The sequence below is a fragment of the Gigantopelta aegis genome, chromosome 11, assembly GCF_016097555.1.
Source record: "Gigantopelta aegis isolate Gae_Host chromosome 11, Gae_host_genome, whole genome shotgun sequence".
Classification (NCBI taxonomy): domain Eukaryota; kingdom Metazoa; phylum Mollusca; class Gastropoda; order Neomphalida; family Peltospiridae; genus Gigantopelta; species Gigantopelta aegis.
In genome coordinates, this window is record NC_054709.1 from 15,880,535 (window position 1) to 15,899,060 (window position 18,526).

Consider the following 18,526-nt stretch of genomic DNA (forward strand, 5'->3'; position numbering starts at 1 on the left):
TACGATCTGTTTACTGTTTTAAAAACTCTTTATTTAAATCAACATTTTCTATATTTCAATCAAGAATTAAACTGCATGCATTACAGTGTACTCTCTTTGAAGTTAATGTTTTAAAAACTCTTTATTTAAAACAACGTTTTCTATATTTCAATAAAGAATTAAATTGCATGCATTACAGTGTACTCTCTGTGAGGTTAATGTTTTAGAAACTCTTTATTTAAATCAACGTTTTCTACATTTCAATAAAGAATTAAATTGCATGCAATATAGTGTACTCTTTGAGGTTAATGTTTTAGAAACTTTATTTAAATCAACGTTTTCTATATTTCAATAAAGTATTAAACTGCATGCAATACAGTGTACTCTCTGTTTACTGTTTTAAAAACTCTTTATTTAAATAAAAAAATTCTATATTTCAATAAAGAATTAAATTGCATGCAATACAGTGTATTCTCTGTGAGGTTATTGTTTTAAAAACTCTTTATTTAAATCAACGTTTTCTACATTTCAATAAAGAATTAAATTGCATGCATTACAGTGTACTCTCTGTGAGGTTAATGTTTTAGAAACTCTTTATTTAAATGAACGTTTTCTACATTTCAATAAAGAATTAAATTGCATGCAATACAGTGTACTCTCTTTGAGGTTTATGTTTTAGAAACTTTATTTAAATTAACGTTTTCTATATTTCAATAAAGAATTAAACTGCATGCAATACAGTGTACTCTCTGTTTACTGTTTTAAAAACTCTTTATTTAAATAAAAAAATTCTATATTTCAATAAAGAATTAAATTGCATGCAATACAGTGTACTCTCTGTTTACTGTTTTAAAAACTCTTTATTTAAAACGTTTTCTACATTTCAATAAAGAATTAAATTGCATGCAATACAGTGTACTCTCTTTGAAGTTAATGTTTTAAAAACTCTTTATTTAAATCAACGTTTTCTATATTTCAATAAAGAATTAAACTGCATGCAATACAGTGTACTCTCTGTTTATTGTTTTAAAAACTCTTTATTTAAATCAACGTTTTCTTATACATACATGTATGTCATCTTAGCCTCAAGGTAAACTGAAATTCTTGAAATAACAAAAACAAAACCCCAACAAACCTCCAAAACTTTACAACACTTTTAGTGGAAACTTCATCTTTACATTAAAATCTAATTAAACAAGACTAAATTTACTATTCTAAATTAAATACTCTATAAACTGACATTTTGTCTATAGTCCATCCCACAGGGAACGCATTTTTTTTCATACTATGGAATTTACTACAAGTTATTTATTTATGAACCAATTTATTATTGATTTGTAAATTGCACACAAAAATAGTATTTTTTTGTTTTCCAAAACACTTTTACTTTTCTTGTTAAGTCATCAAACCAAACTGAAATTATTTACAAGAAACAATTTTTACAGAATGATGGGACAGACTATAAATCTGCATATAAACTATTTTAGCCACAATATATATTCTACACGTAATACAACCACAAAGACCAATAAATACAGATTATAATTAACTAAATAGTATTACTGATCTACAGAAACAAAACTGTATACAGTACACTGAAAGCATCTAAAGAACGTTTTACCTCTGGAAGTCAATGAATCTGAAAAAATATTAAATTTTTTCAAAATATTTTAATTTACAAACTAAACTGCTATGAAATATATATATATTGCTACATGTTATTTATTAAAAAGAGAAAATTCACATTGTATGTGTCAATAAAACTAAAAATATTTCATGTTACAATTAATGATTAAAGGGACATTCCTGAGTTTGCTGCACTTTTTAAAATGTTATGAACTAACAAAGACTTTTTAATGACTGTGATTACATATCAAATATATTTTTCCGCATAAAATATTTGTGGCTGTATATTAAACATGTTTCTGATCGTTCTAATATTTGTACTAGGTTAAATTTCATTTTATTTCCAAAAAAATGTGGGGGTTTTCATATGTACAAAATTATTTGGAGACAAAATCTAGTTTGGGTTTCTTACAAATATTAAGATGACCAGAAACACATTGAATATACTCACTGATATTCTAAACCAGAAAATATATTTAATATGTAAGTTTAATTGTAGAAATATTTTATTGTCTAAAACATCTTACAATGCAGAAAATTCAGAAATGTCCCTTTAATGAAATAATTTTAACGGTAATGCTCATTATAGGTAAGAATCATCATGTCCAAATTTTAAAGGCACTTTGCCCACATAAGGAAGTTATTTACCCCCAAGAAAACCAAAGATAAAATGTGTTAATCTACTAGTCCTATCTGTAATAGACAATGTATATTTAAAAACATAATACAGGTTTTATCTTTAAGAGACACTTTTATAAAAAAAAATTATGGCACAACTTTGCTTTTATGTAGCAGTAGATAATAATAATGTAAACTCAGTTCATACATGTAGGGTTTTCTTTAATCATATGTAAAACAAAATGTAAATAAAAAATACTAATACCAGTACCAGTAATAATAATAAAAAAATAAAAAAACATTTAAATTAACAAAATTCAAGAAAAAAGGTTTTGTAGGTTTTGCATATAGGGCCTATTTTATATTTACTAACTACATCTACTGTTACCTAAATATCCAAAACGCTGATTGCGGGGTGATTTGTGTTCCTCCCAAAGTCGCCTGACAAGAAAATCACCATACGTCTGTAGTCGATAGCGGGTAAGAAACAATGGGAAACATTAGTTTAAAATGGTAAAACTGCAACATACGTTTATACCAGCCTTGGTGGTGGAGTGGTTACACGTTTGGACTTATGAGGCTGGTAGGTACTGAGTTCGCAGCCCGGTATCAGCTCCCACCCAGAGCGAGTTTAGCGACTCAGTGGGTAGGTGTAAGGTCACTACACCGATTTTTGTCTCTCTAACCCTAACAAACTAGCCACAATTAACTCACTGTTCTGAACACAGAGCCCAGATAGCTGAGGTGTGTGCCCAGGACAGCGTGCTTGAAACTTAACTGGATATAAGCACGAAAATAAGTTGAATGAATAACATAATTTTATTATGAGTTTTGTTGCATATCATGAAATAAAAATGTACATACAATAATGACATATCTTTCATTAATTTCAATTTATTTCTGTGCTTTTATAGTCAATAAGGTTCAAGCATGCTGTTCTGGACACATACCAGTGGATTAAAGAAAGAAAGAAATGTTTTATTTAACGACGCACTCAACACATTTTATTTACGGTTATATGGCATCAGACATATGGTTAAGGACCACACAGATTTTGAGAGGAAACCCGCTGTCGCCACTACATGGGCTACTCTTCCGATTAGCAGCAAGGGATCTTTTATTTGCGCTTCCCACAGGTAGGATAGCACAAACCATGGCCTTTGTTGAACCAGTTATGGATCACTGGTCGGTGCAAGTGGTTTACACCTACCCATTGAGCCTTGCGGAGCACTCACTCAGGGTTTGGAGTCGGTATCTGGATTAAAAATCCCATGCCTCGACTGGGATCCGAACCCAGTACCTACCAGCCTGTAGACCGATGGCCTGCCATGACGCCACCGAGGCTGGTCACCAGTGGATTAATGATTAGTTCTTGGTGAGAGAGAAGTCGATATGGTGGCCTTACACCTTCCCAGAGGGGTGGGACGTAGCCCAGTGGCAAAGCGCTCACTTGATACGCAGTCAGTTTGGGATCGATTCCCATCGGTGGGCCCATTGGGCTATTTCTCATTCCAGCCAGTGCACCACAACTGGTGTATCAAAGATTGTAGTATGTGCTATCCTGTCTGTGGGATGGTGCATATAAAAGATCCTTTGCTGCATTAGGAAAATATAGCGGGGTTTCCTCTGATGAAGGAAGGACGGAAATGGTTTGTTTAACGACACACTTAACACATTTTATTTACGGTTATATGGCTTCGGACACATGGTTAAGGACCACACAGATATTGAGGAAGAAAACCCACTGTCGCCACTTCATGGGCTACTCTTTTTGATTAGCAGCAAGGGATCTTTTATATGCACCATCCCATAGACAGGATAGCACATACCACTGCCTTTGATGTACCAGTTGTGGTGCACTGGCTGGAGCGAGAAATAGCCCAATGAGCCCACTGATGGGGATCAATCCCAAACTAACTGCGCATCAAGCGAGCGATTTACCACTGGGCTACGTCTCGACCCCTCCTCTGATGACTACATGTCAGAATTGCCAAATGTTCAACATCCAATAGCCGGTGATTAATTAATCAATATTCTCTAGTGGTGTCGTTAAACAAAACAAACGTTTTTTACACCTTCCCACTGAGCAATTAAAGTTTGCTCTAGGTGGCAGCCAGTACCATGATATGAACCTACCAGCCATAACTCCTATGGCTTAACCACTTAACCACCATCGAGGTCAGTAAAAAAATGACAGATATATTTTTCACTGAATCAATTAAGGCTAAATTTTAATGTAAGCTTAATCTCTTCAGTTATTTTTGTTAATCAATATTATTTTGACATGTAGCATGGTGCACAAAAACAAGCACTATCAAGACAGGGATAACAAACAAATCATTATAACCACTGAAAGACCCAACCCACAAGACAGAAATGTACTTACAAATAGCCAGGGAATTTGACTTAATGGGACATTCCTGAGTTTGCTGCATTGTAAGATGTTTCCGACTAATAAAATATTTCTACAATTAAACTTACATATTAAATGTATTTTCTTGCTTAGAATAGCAGTGTCTGTATATTCAATGTGTTTCTGGTCATCTTAACATTTTTAAGAAGCCCAAATTGGATTTTGTCTTCAAATAATTTTGTAAAAAAAACATATTTTAGGAATTAAAATGAAATTGAACCTAATACAAATATTAGAATGATCAAAAACACATTTAATATACAGACATTAATATTTTATGCAGAAAAATATATTTCATATGTAATTACAATCGTTAAAAAGTTTCTGTTAGTTGATGACATCTTAAAACATGCAGCAAACTCAGGAATGTTCCATTAAAGTCGCAGAAAATTGAGACTTAAGTTTGGTTAATCTACAAACTTGTAACATATTTGGATAAAGTTACAACAGAGTGAAACAAGAGTCAATGACGTTGAAGTGGGGAAATGCTCGTCTCCGGGCCATTACCATAATTTCTCAGCAGTAAATGCATTTACAAAAAATACAAAACATACATTTTGTGGTATTAGAAACACCAGGATGACCAGAAACCTGTGAACATTTTGTTCGGTATGCAAATTGTAAAAATCGTAACACAATTCTAAAACATTAAATAGTGGTTGCTACTCAATTTTCAACTGATCACCAACTGTCGCTAATCGAAATTTTAAAAAGTGATCCCTGGAAACACTTTGGAATATATGGAAATAGATAATCATAACTATAAAATCTAAGTAATGTATGTCTAATAAAGATTATCAAAACCTTAGACAAAGAGAGTAACACCTGTGACATTATTTTATTTGAAAAAAATAACAAGTTTGAAATATTACCAATATTTATTTCAAGGGGTCCAAAAGGGAAGCAACTCTTATTAAACCATAATAGAGGCAACACAATTAATCACGTTTTCACTCATAAGTTTTAAGCCAAAGTTAAAACATCCCAAATCAAATGGTTTTCACTCTTAAAAAAAATAGTTTCATAATTTGAGTCATTTAAGAATAAAAAGCAAACTGGAACCCCCCAAACCCCCCCCCCCCAAACACGTAATGATTAAAAAAGACCCGCAACAATTTAATAATACATATTAAATCAATATACAAAAAAAAAAAAAAATATATATATATATATATAATGACATTAATGCAATCTAGAAATGAAAAACATGATTTGTAGAAACTTCCAGTAGGTGACAAGCCATTTTAATACAGTTAATTCCAACATACAACCAAAACCAAAACAAAATGGAAAAAAAGACAATCAAACAAAAACAATTTAATAATATATAACACAATGATTACAATTAAGAAATGAAAAACATGATTTATACAAACTACCAGTTAGGTCGTTCTGGTCCAGTTAATTCCAATACAAAACAACAAGAAGAAAAAAATAATCTTTTATTTTCAAACTGTCAGACAAACAAATAACGTGATGATGCTTTTCAAATAAGTGGACCCCCTGCTGAGAAGGCTCAACTTAACAAGATTGTCACGCATCAACCGCAACCACACACAATAAGCGCCATGGAAATATTCATTTCAATTCATAATTGTATTGTCTGGAGTATCCCACTGATAACTCATTTAAATAATAAATAATCATATACAGGTTACTACGGTCACTATGAAGAGTATTCAGTGAAAAGTTGGGGTTTTTAAGGATGCATTACAAAATCTATAGTTATAATTAATTTGTAAGAACTAGACCGACACGGGGGCGGGGTCGACATGGGGGCGGGGTCAGCGTAGCTTCATACATCAATCAAATTGGTGGGCCCAATGAGTTTTGTATTCCAGTCGGGAGGCAGGATGTAGCCCAGTGGTAAAAGCGCTCGCCTGATGCGCAGTTGGTCTAGGATCGATCCCCGTTGGTGGGCACATTGGGCTATTTCTCGCTCCAGCCAGTGCACCACTGTCTGTGGGATGGTGCATATAACAGATCCCTTGCTACTAATGGTAAAATGTAGTGGGTTTCTTTTCTATGACTATGTCAAAATTACCAATATGTTTGACATCCAATAGCCGATGATTAATAGATCAATTTGCTCTAATGGTGTCGTTAAATGAAACAAATTTTATTTTGTATACAAGCCAGTGCTCCACAACTGGTATAACAAGGGCTGTGGTATGTACCATCCTGTCTGTTGGATGCTGCTAACTGAAAAGAGTGGCAGCAGTAGGTGTTCTCTCTTATAATCCATGTGGTCCAATTATAAATCATACCATATAACCGGAAATTTTCGAGGATTTTTATTTTTGTGGGTTTCGAGGGTAAGTAGTCAGCATCGAATTTACAGGAACATTTTATTTCCTGTCATGTGCGGTCCACCGGATAAAACAAGAGAATAGTATAGTCAAGACAACAAGTTAGAATTTAAAAAAAGTTATTGTGTAAATCTCACGGTTTGTAGAATATAATGAAATATTTTTAAATGTCATATATTGTTTTTGTCAATGTCCGCCCGCACTGCATCAGTGATTCTGGGGTGGATGAATGCAGATTTCAACATTTCCTGGTGTGTGGTCAATTTTGCCATAACTTTCATAATCAGCCTTGCATGCATTGGTTTTACCCACGAAATACGCATTTCGATCTTGATGTCTGTTACACCTTCGCCGTCTTTCATAGCCAGGGAAACCTTCATGGCGTCCTTAAGTGGTTTGTTCACACATACATCGTAATTGGCTTTACACAAAATCAAAGACTGTGATCAATTGTCTGGCGAACAGCATACCGGGTATCACAGTGGCCAATTAAGGGACAGCTGAGTGTTCTATTGTTTAACTTTACACGTTGGTGGTGTCGGTGGTATTGAACAACTGGAAGCCGAAGTGAAACTTTAATCAACAATAACAAGTATTCTCGTAACTAGACTTGCTAAAAGTCGAAAATAAAATCACTTTCAATTTAGATTTTGCAAACGACGAAAATAAGAAACCTTGAAATGTTTTTATACCCCAAACCACGAAAAATTAAGACCACGAAAATTTCCAGTTATACGGTATATCCGATGCCATATAAGCAAATATAAATAAATATGTGCTGAGTGTGTCATTAAATAAATCATTTCTTTCTCAGACTCAGACAAGTGTAATGTGGTGTAACTATGGTTCGTTTAAAAGATCTCTAATAGTGGTTTCCAGTGTCATTTCCTCTCTCATTCGTCACTCCTTCTTTCTCACCTCTCTCCTCATTCCCTCTCCTCCCTCCCACCTTCTCTCTCTCACCTCCCTCTCTCTATCTCTTACATCTCTCTCTCTCTCTCTTTCTTACCTCATTCCCTCTATCCTCTCTCCCACCTTCACTCTATGAACTCACTCCCTCCCTCTCTTTTTCCCTCCCTCCTTATCTGTTACCCAACCTTTCCACGACCTCTTACCTTCTCTATTTCTCTCCCGTCTTTCTCTTTCCTCTCCCTATCTCACCCGACCTCTCCATTTCACTCCCTATCTCTCCCTCTCCCCCACTCTCTCTCTCTCTCCTTCCCTCTCTCTCCCTTCCTCCCTATCTTTAACCCAACCTTTCCACTCCCTCTTACCTTCTCTATCTCACTCCTGTCTTTCTCTTCCCTCTCCCTATCTCACCCAACCTCTCCATTTCACTCCCTATCTCTCCCGCCCTCTCTCTCTGTCTCTCTCTCTCTTTCTCTGTCACTCTCTTTTTCTCACATCCCCTCTCTCTCTCTTTCTGTTTCTCTCATCTCTCTCCCTTCCACCCTCTTTGTCTGGATCTCTCTTGCTTCACTCTCTGTCTGCTCTTGGTCTCTGTCTCCCTGTCTCTCTCTCCCTCCCTCTTTCTCTTTACTTGTCTCTCTCTCTCCCTCCCCTGCCTCCCAAGTAAGTGTTGAAATAATGGCATGATTTCCATCTGTTACCTCATATTATACTGATACATGTATAAAGAGGAAACTTCACTCTAACCCAAAAACTAGCACTAAAACTGACTCTAATTCTAACCCTAACCCTAAAACTAACCCTAACCTAATGTAATAATTACATATTATTTCAAACATTTCTTATAACTGTCGACTTCCAATAGTTTTAGATTAAGATATTTTTAATACAATGATGAACAGACTCAGTCTATTTAGTAGATGTGTATATTGGCACTACTGCAGTGATTGATCAGTGCATACACAGCAAAAGTTTTTTTTGGTTTTGTTTAACACACCAATTCATTAATCATCAGCTATTGATTTGAAACATTTAGCAACTGTAACATACTGTGGTCAGAGAAAACCAGCTACGTTCTTCCATTAATAGAAAGATATCTTTTATATAATAATACTGCTTTCTCACAGACAGGACACCAAATACCACAGCTTTTGATAAAGCAGGGGTGCAGTGTTTGAGATTAAATATTTGGGGCAGTATCCCAGTTAGATACCCGGTACTAACATTTCAAAATCTGGTATCCCACCTGAGAATTCAGTATCCACTTAAATGAAATTCATAAATAACATGGTAACAAACTTGGATGACACTGTTCTCGTTCCGAGTCTATTGCTATGCTGCAATCGAAATCGCGGAATTTGTGAATTCGGAATTTATTTTTGAATAATACTAACATAAATTAATATTTAGCAGTAATTTATAAGTGATTCTGACATTATTAATGATAATCCTACCAATTTTCTGCAGATGTGGAATCAATATCTCAAATAAAATTTGAAGGGAGGAAACATCCAACACAAACAATAGCGACTTAACAGTTCCCAGTGTAGCATTAGACTGGGTATGAGTTGGAGGAGATATTGTTACGGCATAGCATTAGACTGGGTACAAGCTCGAAAATACTGTTACTTAACTTCATCAGTAAATGACGACTTTCATTGTTTAGTGAAAAATAAAAACGCAGGATTGAAAAACCAACAACATTATATGGTATCCTGGTGGGATACTGGGTTCTTGAAGTTTGGTATTCAAAATTAAATTCTGGTATCCCCAGGATATCGGGATACTGTTAATCTCAAACACTGGGGCGGGACGTAGCCCAGTGGTCTTGGATCGATCCTCGTCGGTGGACCCATTTGGCTATTTCTCTATCCAGCCAGTGCTCCACAATTGGTGTAACAAAGGCTGTGGTATGTACTATCCTGTCTGTGGGATGGTGCATATAAGATCCCTTGCTGTTAATCGAAAAGAGTAGCCCATGAAGTGGCGACAGCGGGTTTCCTCCCTCAATATCTGTGTGGTCCTTAATCATATAATGCCATATAACTGTAAATAAAATGTGTTGAGTGCATCGTTAAATAAAACATTTCTTTCTTGACAAAGCAGTCACAGAGCAATGCTTGAGATTGGGGAAAACTCAGATAATGGGCCTAATATTGATTAATTTCTCTGTACAATCAACCTGACAGTTCTTGTTAATTTCATGATACCAGTATGTCAATTTGTAAAACAACAACAATAAAATAACAAAAAACAACAACAGCAAAACGAAAAGTGATCTAAGTTTCAAACAAGCATAACCTTACAGACATAACACAGGGTTCAAGCTAGGCTAGATAAACAGAGAGAGGTGGTTTGTCCCTTGCGTTTATAAAACTGTACGTAACAAATGAAGAAAAGGAAGGAAGGAAATGTTTTATTTAACGACACACTCAACACATTTAATTTCGGTTATATGGCGTCAGACATATGGTTAAGGACCACACAGATATACAGAGAGGTAATCCCACTGTCGCCACTTCATGGGCTACTCTTTTCGATTAGCAGCAAGGAATCTTTTATATGCACCATTCCACAGACAGGATAGTACATACCATGGCCTTTGTTACACCAGTTGTGGAGCATTAGCTAGAATGAGAAATAGCCAAATGGGGCCACCGACGGGGATCGATCCTAAACTGACTGCGCATCGAGCGAGCACTATACCACTGGGCTACGTCTCACCCCTGTACGTAACAAATGAAGAATAACAATAAAATATCTTGTTGTTCCCCAATGTATCATTAATAAATATAATTAGATGGAAATTATCGAAGTCCACTGGGCGATCGCAAAATGTGGTACGTGATCTTTGGACAAAATGGAGGCAAAATGTAGATACATCCAGGGGGTAAAAAGCCCCCAAAACCATTGTGATTTTTCTTTTTTTAAAAGAAGGCAACTTAGAACTTTGCCATGGATGAAAAAGTAAGGCGAAGTTCAGTACGAAAGGGCGATTATTTCGCCTACGTCAGCAACGTTGCATGAACCCTGCATATCACTGGTTTATCTCATTTATACAAGGGGAGTAAGTTTTAATGACTCAGTGGGTAGGTGTAAGGCCACTATACCCTCTTTTCTCTTACTAACCACTAACAATCAACAACTAATCCACTGTCCTGGACAGACAGCCCAGATAGCTGAGGTGTGTGCCCAGGACAGCATGCTTGAACCTTAATTAGATATACCGTAAGCACGGAAATAAAGTTGAAATTTATACAAGGAGATTTAATAAATTTTATGATAGCATCTGTTCATGTAATTTTGCACAGTATATAAAACATGCATTTTATGTATAGTTATCACTACGTTTTTGTTTTCTTCTAATTTTGGACTCAACAAGTTTTGAAGAAAAAGAAACACTCTTCAATTTGGAGATAAAAAAAACAAAACAAAGTTACTTGGGAACCATCAATATTGGTATGAACCATACACTCCCAACACTCATTAAATATCTCTGGGGGAGAAATTCTCAAGTATGGTAACATAGAAGGTTCTTCAGACGTCATGTCAAATACTGATAAGCAAATATACTAAATACCCGTTTACCATACATCTACTTGCTCCAAATTTCCATGACAAAATGGATTTAGAAATTTAAATCCACAAAATTTGTCAAACAAAATCTCAGCAGATCATGACATGAGGGTCTGTGATTGATATGTAAAATTTTTTTTTTTTTATCGAAGCTATCAACAGACAACGTTCCATTGAATGATTGCCGAGATGTGATATGCCGATAAGTTCTGTATACGTGTTCAACAGGTATCAGAATAACAATGGGTCGACATACAATAAATTAGTCGGCTTAAAAGATATTATCAGTGTTTTGGGAAAGCCACAGTGGATTAAAAGGGCTTCATGAGTATTTAATATAAAAAGCAAATAAATCCTACAATAGCCAGGGTTATTTAATCGTACAACATGGGTATTATAAACTTTTTTTTGTAGTTTTGACCCAGTGAAAATACTTAAATGTCATTTAGTAAGTTAGTTAATCAAAGAAATCAGTTTTTATCAATGGTTGCTATTACAGGGAAGTGGCAAATCCAGAAAATCCATTGGGGGGGGGGGGGGGGGGGCAGAGACATGAGGTGGAATGATAAGGGAACTTTGGGGGAGGTTTGATCGAGGGGGATCATAAAAAAATGAAAATTAATATATAATAAAATTATAACTATCACAACATTTAGGGGGCCTGGGCCCCCCTTATGGCCCTGTCACACTATAGCGTATGAGAGAAACGTTTAAGAAGCCCTTGAAAATGCAGAATTGTGCGTATACTTACCGTATTTAACCTATGCGTAGCATATGGCAGCGAATGTCAGGAAATGTTAGCCTATGGCCAGCGTACTCTGCGTATGGCTAGCGTATGATAGCGTATGACCAGCGTTATGTCAGTGTACGAACTGCTTATGTCCAGCGTATCTCGATCACGTGACAAAGTGCCTATATCAACGGCAGTCTTTCCAGATTGCAGCATTATTGCAGTAGACGTCACGCTACGGTACACCTTCATGCGTACTCGACCTAGGAGTCACGTACCTCTAGCGTACCTCTAGCATATTCAGCGTCTGCCTAACATATGCTTAGCATATAAACCATACGTCTGAGTACGCACAATTTTTTTAAACATGCTTAAAAATTATTTTCTACCTCGCCGTATGCCAGCGTATGCCACCGTGCTTCAAACGTATACAACCTATGCCTAACGTACCCCTAGCGTATGTCAGCGTATACCAGCGTATGAGTGATATTTTTCATACGCTGACATACGCTAGTATGATACGCTACAGTGTGACAGGGCCATTAGATCTGCTTCTGCAGGGTATTTGGAACTTTTGCCGCAGTTCTGGCATAGGGAACACTCTCAGATGCCATTGGTATGAATTACCAGTAGTCATCAAAGACATTTGCTGTTATTAATGGTTGCTCAGAAATAATCTTTTCCTAATAAAGTGTTAAAAACAGAAGGTGGGGGTCAACACAAAATAGTAGAACACTTTGGAGATTTGCATACCAGGGCCCGATAACACAAAGCACTCGTAACACTTACGTCAGACATAAACCATACACAATGTATGGTGTATGTCTGATATTAGTGTTATATGTACTTTATGTTACCGGGCCCTGGTATGTTAATGTCTATTTGATACCGACAAATGTTATTTTTAACTCAAGTCCATAGACACAGGTAAAAAGATGAAACATTTGTGGCATCCACTAGACAATAACACCTGCCATTCTAACAACTCCATACTGTGGTAATATGTCCATTGTAAGGTCTCACTACACAGATGTCATCTGCCATTGTAATCCATGTTAAATTGCCCAACTTCAAATGAAGATTGCCAATCGAACTGGTTTTCGTTGGCACTAACAACATACACCATTGCGAGCATACATTATATAAGCATTTATTTTCACTCCAAAATTGAGAACATTTCCATCTCAGTTTTTTGCTATATGACTGCATCTGGCTGTAGTACCGGTCCGAACAGGTGGTTCATTAACCGATTAACTCCGGCTGTCTCATGCGCTATACACCCATGTCCCAAAAGGTCAATGCACAATATTACAAATTAACATGGGCAAAATACAGCCAGAAGGCTTACTATTAAACATACATATTGTTTTAATTCTTCACCATTTCCTAGAAGTGAATATGTGAATCATAACATGTGTCACAATTAGGAACTATAGTGGAGTGTGATGAATGAACTCTCACCCGGAAGTGAACTGTGTAGTGAGACCTAAACTGAAGCATTTTTTTTTCATGGAAGCAACTGAATGTCTCGTATTTTTGTCTGACATCCAAAAATTAATGATTAATTAATCAATGTGCTCTAGTGGTGCCGTTAAATAAAACAAACTTTAAACTGGTAGCTACTTTAAAGCCAGTAGCTGATCCTATGGTGTAGTGCCTCAATTTTTAACCTCCCAGTATATTATTAATTTCATTTCTACTTATTTTTGTGCTAATATCCAATTAAGATTCAAGCACGCTGTCCTGGGCACACACCTCAGGATGGTGGGTTAGTTGTTAGTTGTAGTGGATAGTGAGAGAGAAGAGGATGTAGTGTTCTTACACCTACCCACTGAGTCATTCAAACTCGCTCTGGGTGGGAGCTGGTACCGGGCTGCGAACCCTGTACTTACACCAGCCTTATGTCCAATGACTTAACCACGATACCACTGAGGCCAGTCCAGTATATTAGTTAAAGTAGAGCTATTTGTTCACGCTGTTTGGCAGTGTTGTTTGGTATGGAATATATCCATGACTAATTTACTGCCTGATCAAATATTAAATACAGAAGGCCTTTATATAGCTAGGATGGTAGGGGACAAAGAAAAAAGCACATGCAATTATAGCACTCGCGTCTTTATATTCAAGGTTATAAAACAGTTGTATTCAAGGTGGCTAGTAAACACTGACACACCTGAGGATACATTTATGTGGTATTTATAACCAGCCTTGCTTATTGGGCAGCCTAGTGTATGGGAGGGTCGGATGTAAACCAGTAGTAAAGCGCTCGATTGATGCACGGTCGGTCTGGGATCGATCCCTGTCAGTGGGCCCTTGAGCTATTTCTCGTTCCAACCAATGCACCACGACTGGTGTAGCAAAGGCCGTGGTATGTACTACCCTGTCTGGGATGGTGCATATAAAAGATCCCTTGCTGCTAACTGAAAAGAGTAGCCCATGAAGTGGCGACAGCAGGTTTCCTCTCTCAATATCTGTTTGGTCCTTAACTATAAGTCTGATGCCATATAACCATAAATAAAATGTGTGAGCGCGTCATTAAATAAAACTTGTCCGTCCGTCATGTCTGTCCTAGTGTATAGGAGGGTCGGACGTAGACCAGTAGTAAAGCACTCGATTGATGCACAGTCGGTCTAGGATCAATCCCCGTCCGTGGGGGTGTGGGGCTCTGTCCCGGATCGGGCCCCTGGCTATCCAGAGACGGGACCCGGGACCCGGGACAATCATGCTTGAAACCTTCATGGTATATGAGCATGATAAAATTCCCCCGCCCCCGCCGCCACCGCCATCGGTAGGCCCATTGGACTAGTTATTTCTCATTCAAGCCAACGCATCACCACTGGTGTAACAAAGACCATGGTATATATTGTCCTGTCTGTGTGTTGGTGCATATAAAAGATCCCTTGATGCTAATCGAAAAGAGTAGCCCATGAAGTGGCAACAGTGGGTTTTCTCTCTCAATATCTGTGTGGTCCTTAACCATGTCCGAAGACATACATGTAGCTACAATGTGTTGAGTACATCATAAAATAAAATTAAAATTCCTTCCTTCCTAGTGTATAAGTCATCAACTGTAAATCTCTAAAGCTGGTGGATACTGGGTTCATACCCAGGTACTGTCACCCAGCTATAGGGGTGAGTTTAAAACAATCTATGGGGATGGAAGGAAGATGGTGGTATAAGGACGCTACACTGACTTCTCTCTCACTAACAATGAACCATTAACTAACCCACTGTCCTGGTGAGACAGCCCAGATAGCTGAGGTGGATGCCCAGGACAGCGTGCTTGAACCTCAATTGGATATAAACGTGGAATCCTTGAAAACCAGACCCTCGGTAAACTGGAATTCCCTCAATACCAGACATATTTTATGGTCCATTTTTAAAATATCAGTACAAAACAGAATCTCTCCAAACCAGATACCCCTTAAAACCGGATATCCATTAAAACCGGATATCCATTAAAAACAGATATATCTTAAAACTGGATATCCCTTAAAACTTGATATCCCTTAAAACAAGATATCCCTTAAAACTGGATATCCCTTAAAACCGAATATCCCTTAAAACCGGATTTTTCCTTGGAATGTGGGTGTCTGATTTAGAAAGGCTTCACTGTACCTCACAATGTAGAAGTTTGTGTTTCATAACTTTAAAGTAAAACAAAACTCAGCTGAGTTAATATGGATACATTATATTACTCCTACAAAACTGGAAGTACGACTGTTATTAGAGTAGTGGCTGTGGAGATGGTGGTCATATTTGTGATGGTGATAGCTGTAGAACTTTGTAGTGACTGTGGTTGTGATGGTGGTGGGTGTATATCTATGCTCATAAGTACACATATACATGTATAAACAAAGTCTAAAATATTCTTATAGGATCAAATTCTCATGGTAAATGACAGGTTTACACTAATACAAACCTCTAGTCAACTGCTGCTGATAAGCTACAATTTGCTTCAGTCCAAGAAAGAAAGAAAGAAAGAAAGAAATGTTTTATTTAACGACGCACTCAACACATTTTATTTACGGTTATATGGCGTCAGACATATGGTTAAGGACCACACAGATTTGGAGAGGAAACCCGCTGTCGCCACATAGGCTACTCTTTTACAACAGGCAGCAAGGGATCTTTTATTTGCGCTTCCCACAGGCAGGATAGCACAAACCATGGCCTTTGTTGAACCAGTTATGGATCACTGGTCGGTGCAAGTGGTTTACACCTACCCATTGAGCCTTGCGGAGCACTCACTCAGGGTTTGGAGTCGGTATATGAATTAAAAATCCCATGCCTCGACTGGGATCCGAACCCAGTACCTACCAGCCTGTAGACCGATGGCCTAACCACGACGCCACCGAGGCCGGTGCTTCAGTCCAATATGAATAAATGTTGTTATCCAAATTAGAGCATTTTTATTTAATTCAGACAAAATTCAACCTGCCCCCTTCCCTTACAAACATGGAAGCCCTTATGACCATGTTACTAGAGTAGTGGTTGTATGGTGGTTGTATGGTGGTTGTATGGTGGTTGTTGTAGGTGTAATGGTGATGGTGGTGTTGATGGTGCTCGTGGGAGTACATCTATGCTCATAAGTACATGTATATAACAATTTTTAAAAATAAAATATCCTTATAGGATCAAATTCTCATGATAAATATGACAGGTCACTGCTGATACTAGCATCTATTCAACTGTTGCTGATAAGCTACGATTTGCTTCAGTTCATATCAGGATAAGTGTATTGAGCCAATTGTTTTCTAAATGGCACACAAAAATAGTAAATTTGTGTTATTTCCAAAACACTTTTACTTTTCTTCTTATGTCATACCAAACAGAAATTATTTACCAAAAAAACCCAGTTTTGTAGGGGGATGGGACAAACTGTAGATTAGTTGTGATGATGGTGATGGTTGTAGTTGTGATGGTGCTGGTGCTGGTGGAAGTACATCTGTGCTCATAAGTACATAACATTGTATATAATGAAAACAAAATCTAAAATATCCTTATAGGATCAAATTCTCATGGTAAATGACAGGTCTATATGCTGGTACTAGCGTCTAGTCAACTGTTGCTGATAAGCTAAGATTTGCTTCAGTTCATATCAGGATCACTGTATTGCACTGAATTACCAACCACTTTGTTCTCTGGATTTTTATCTCCGACGCTCGCCTAATCTTTAGTTCAACGACAGAACTGTGAGCAGTTTTACTGGAAATCAATACCACGATAATGGTCCACTCGATAGAGCAGTAATAACTGTTTCAGATATTGGCCAACTGACATGTACAAATACACAAATGACAAATACGTTTAAAGTTCAAGGGTTTTTTTTCTAAATTATTGGTGTCAGAAGTGGAAGGCCAATGAAACAGACGCACCTCCAGACTCTGAAGAGTGTGCAATGGCATGTGTTAAAAGTTTGTTTTGTTTAACAACACCACTAGAGAACTTTGAGTTATCAATCCCCATCGATGGGCCCATTGGGCTATTTCTCATTCCAGCCAGTACTGCACCACAACTACTATATCAGACCGTGGTATGTGCTACCCTGTCTGTGGGATGGTGCATATAAAAGATCCCTTGCTACTAATGAAGAAAACAAATCCTGTCCTGGATGGAGGAGCCGGACAAGACTGGCACCCACGCCCAGGACAGGCATGCGCTACAACAGCTTGGTCGAAAGGGCACATTAAACACTCTGACCTGACCTAATGAAAAAATGTAGATGGTTTCCTCTCCGAGACTATATGTCTAAATTACCAAATGTTTGACATCCAACAGCCGATGATTAATAAATCAATGTGCTCTAGTGGTGTCGTTAAACAAAACAAACATCTTTTTTTTAATATATTATATAAACATGCCCCAGTAGGTCCTAAGCCCTGTTATTATATTCTTTAGACAAGGATCACTTCAAATACATTCATTTGTTTGCCATCTGAGTTCAAAAAGTCATAATGGACGTTTCTTCAGTTGGAATGAGAACATGAAAACATTAACTGGAGGTTTTTGTGTTGTACAAAATTTTAAAAGATACCTACGTTGATATTTGTATTGTTTTCTAGTCTACGTTTCCCACAGCTCTTTAACCGTTATATAGAGATTATTATACGAGCTTGTGTGTCGTACTGATTTTACGAAACGAGTGTCAGCATTTTTGTATTGCCCGAGTGATAGCGAGGGTAATACATGAATCCTGATATGAGTTTCGTAAAATCAGTAACAACTCACACATGAGTATAATAATTTCTCTATTATCCATATTATTATTGTTGTTTTCTTTATGAATAACAAGACCCAAATCAAAATGTTTCAGCTACAACTAGGAGACGACGAAATGACGTCATATTTCAAATGCACAGTCTA

At 37.0% G+C, this 18,526-nt stretch overlaps 1 protein-coding gene across 1 annotated transcript in view; it reads right to left on the reverse strand.

Annotated features, from left to right (window-relative positions):
- LOC121385043 overlaps positions 1–18,526 on the reverse strand; it is a 142,567-nt gene that overhangs the window by 121,543 nt on the left and 2,498 nt on the right. Inside the window, exons 2-3 of the mRNA XM_041515578.1 lie at positions 2,612–2,687; positions 1,601–1,618 (exon numbers count right to left, since the gene is read on the reverse strand). Coding sequence (XP_041371512.1) covers positions 1,601–1,618; positions 2,612–2,687 — 94 coding nt within the window. The remainder of the gene's footprint in view (positions 1–1,600; positions 1,619–2,611; positions 2,688–18,526) is intronic.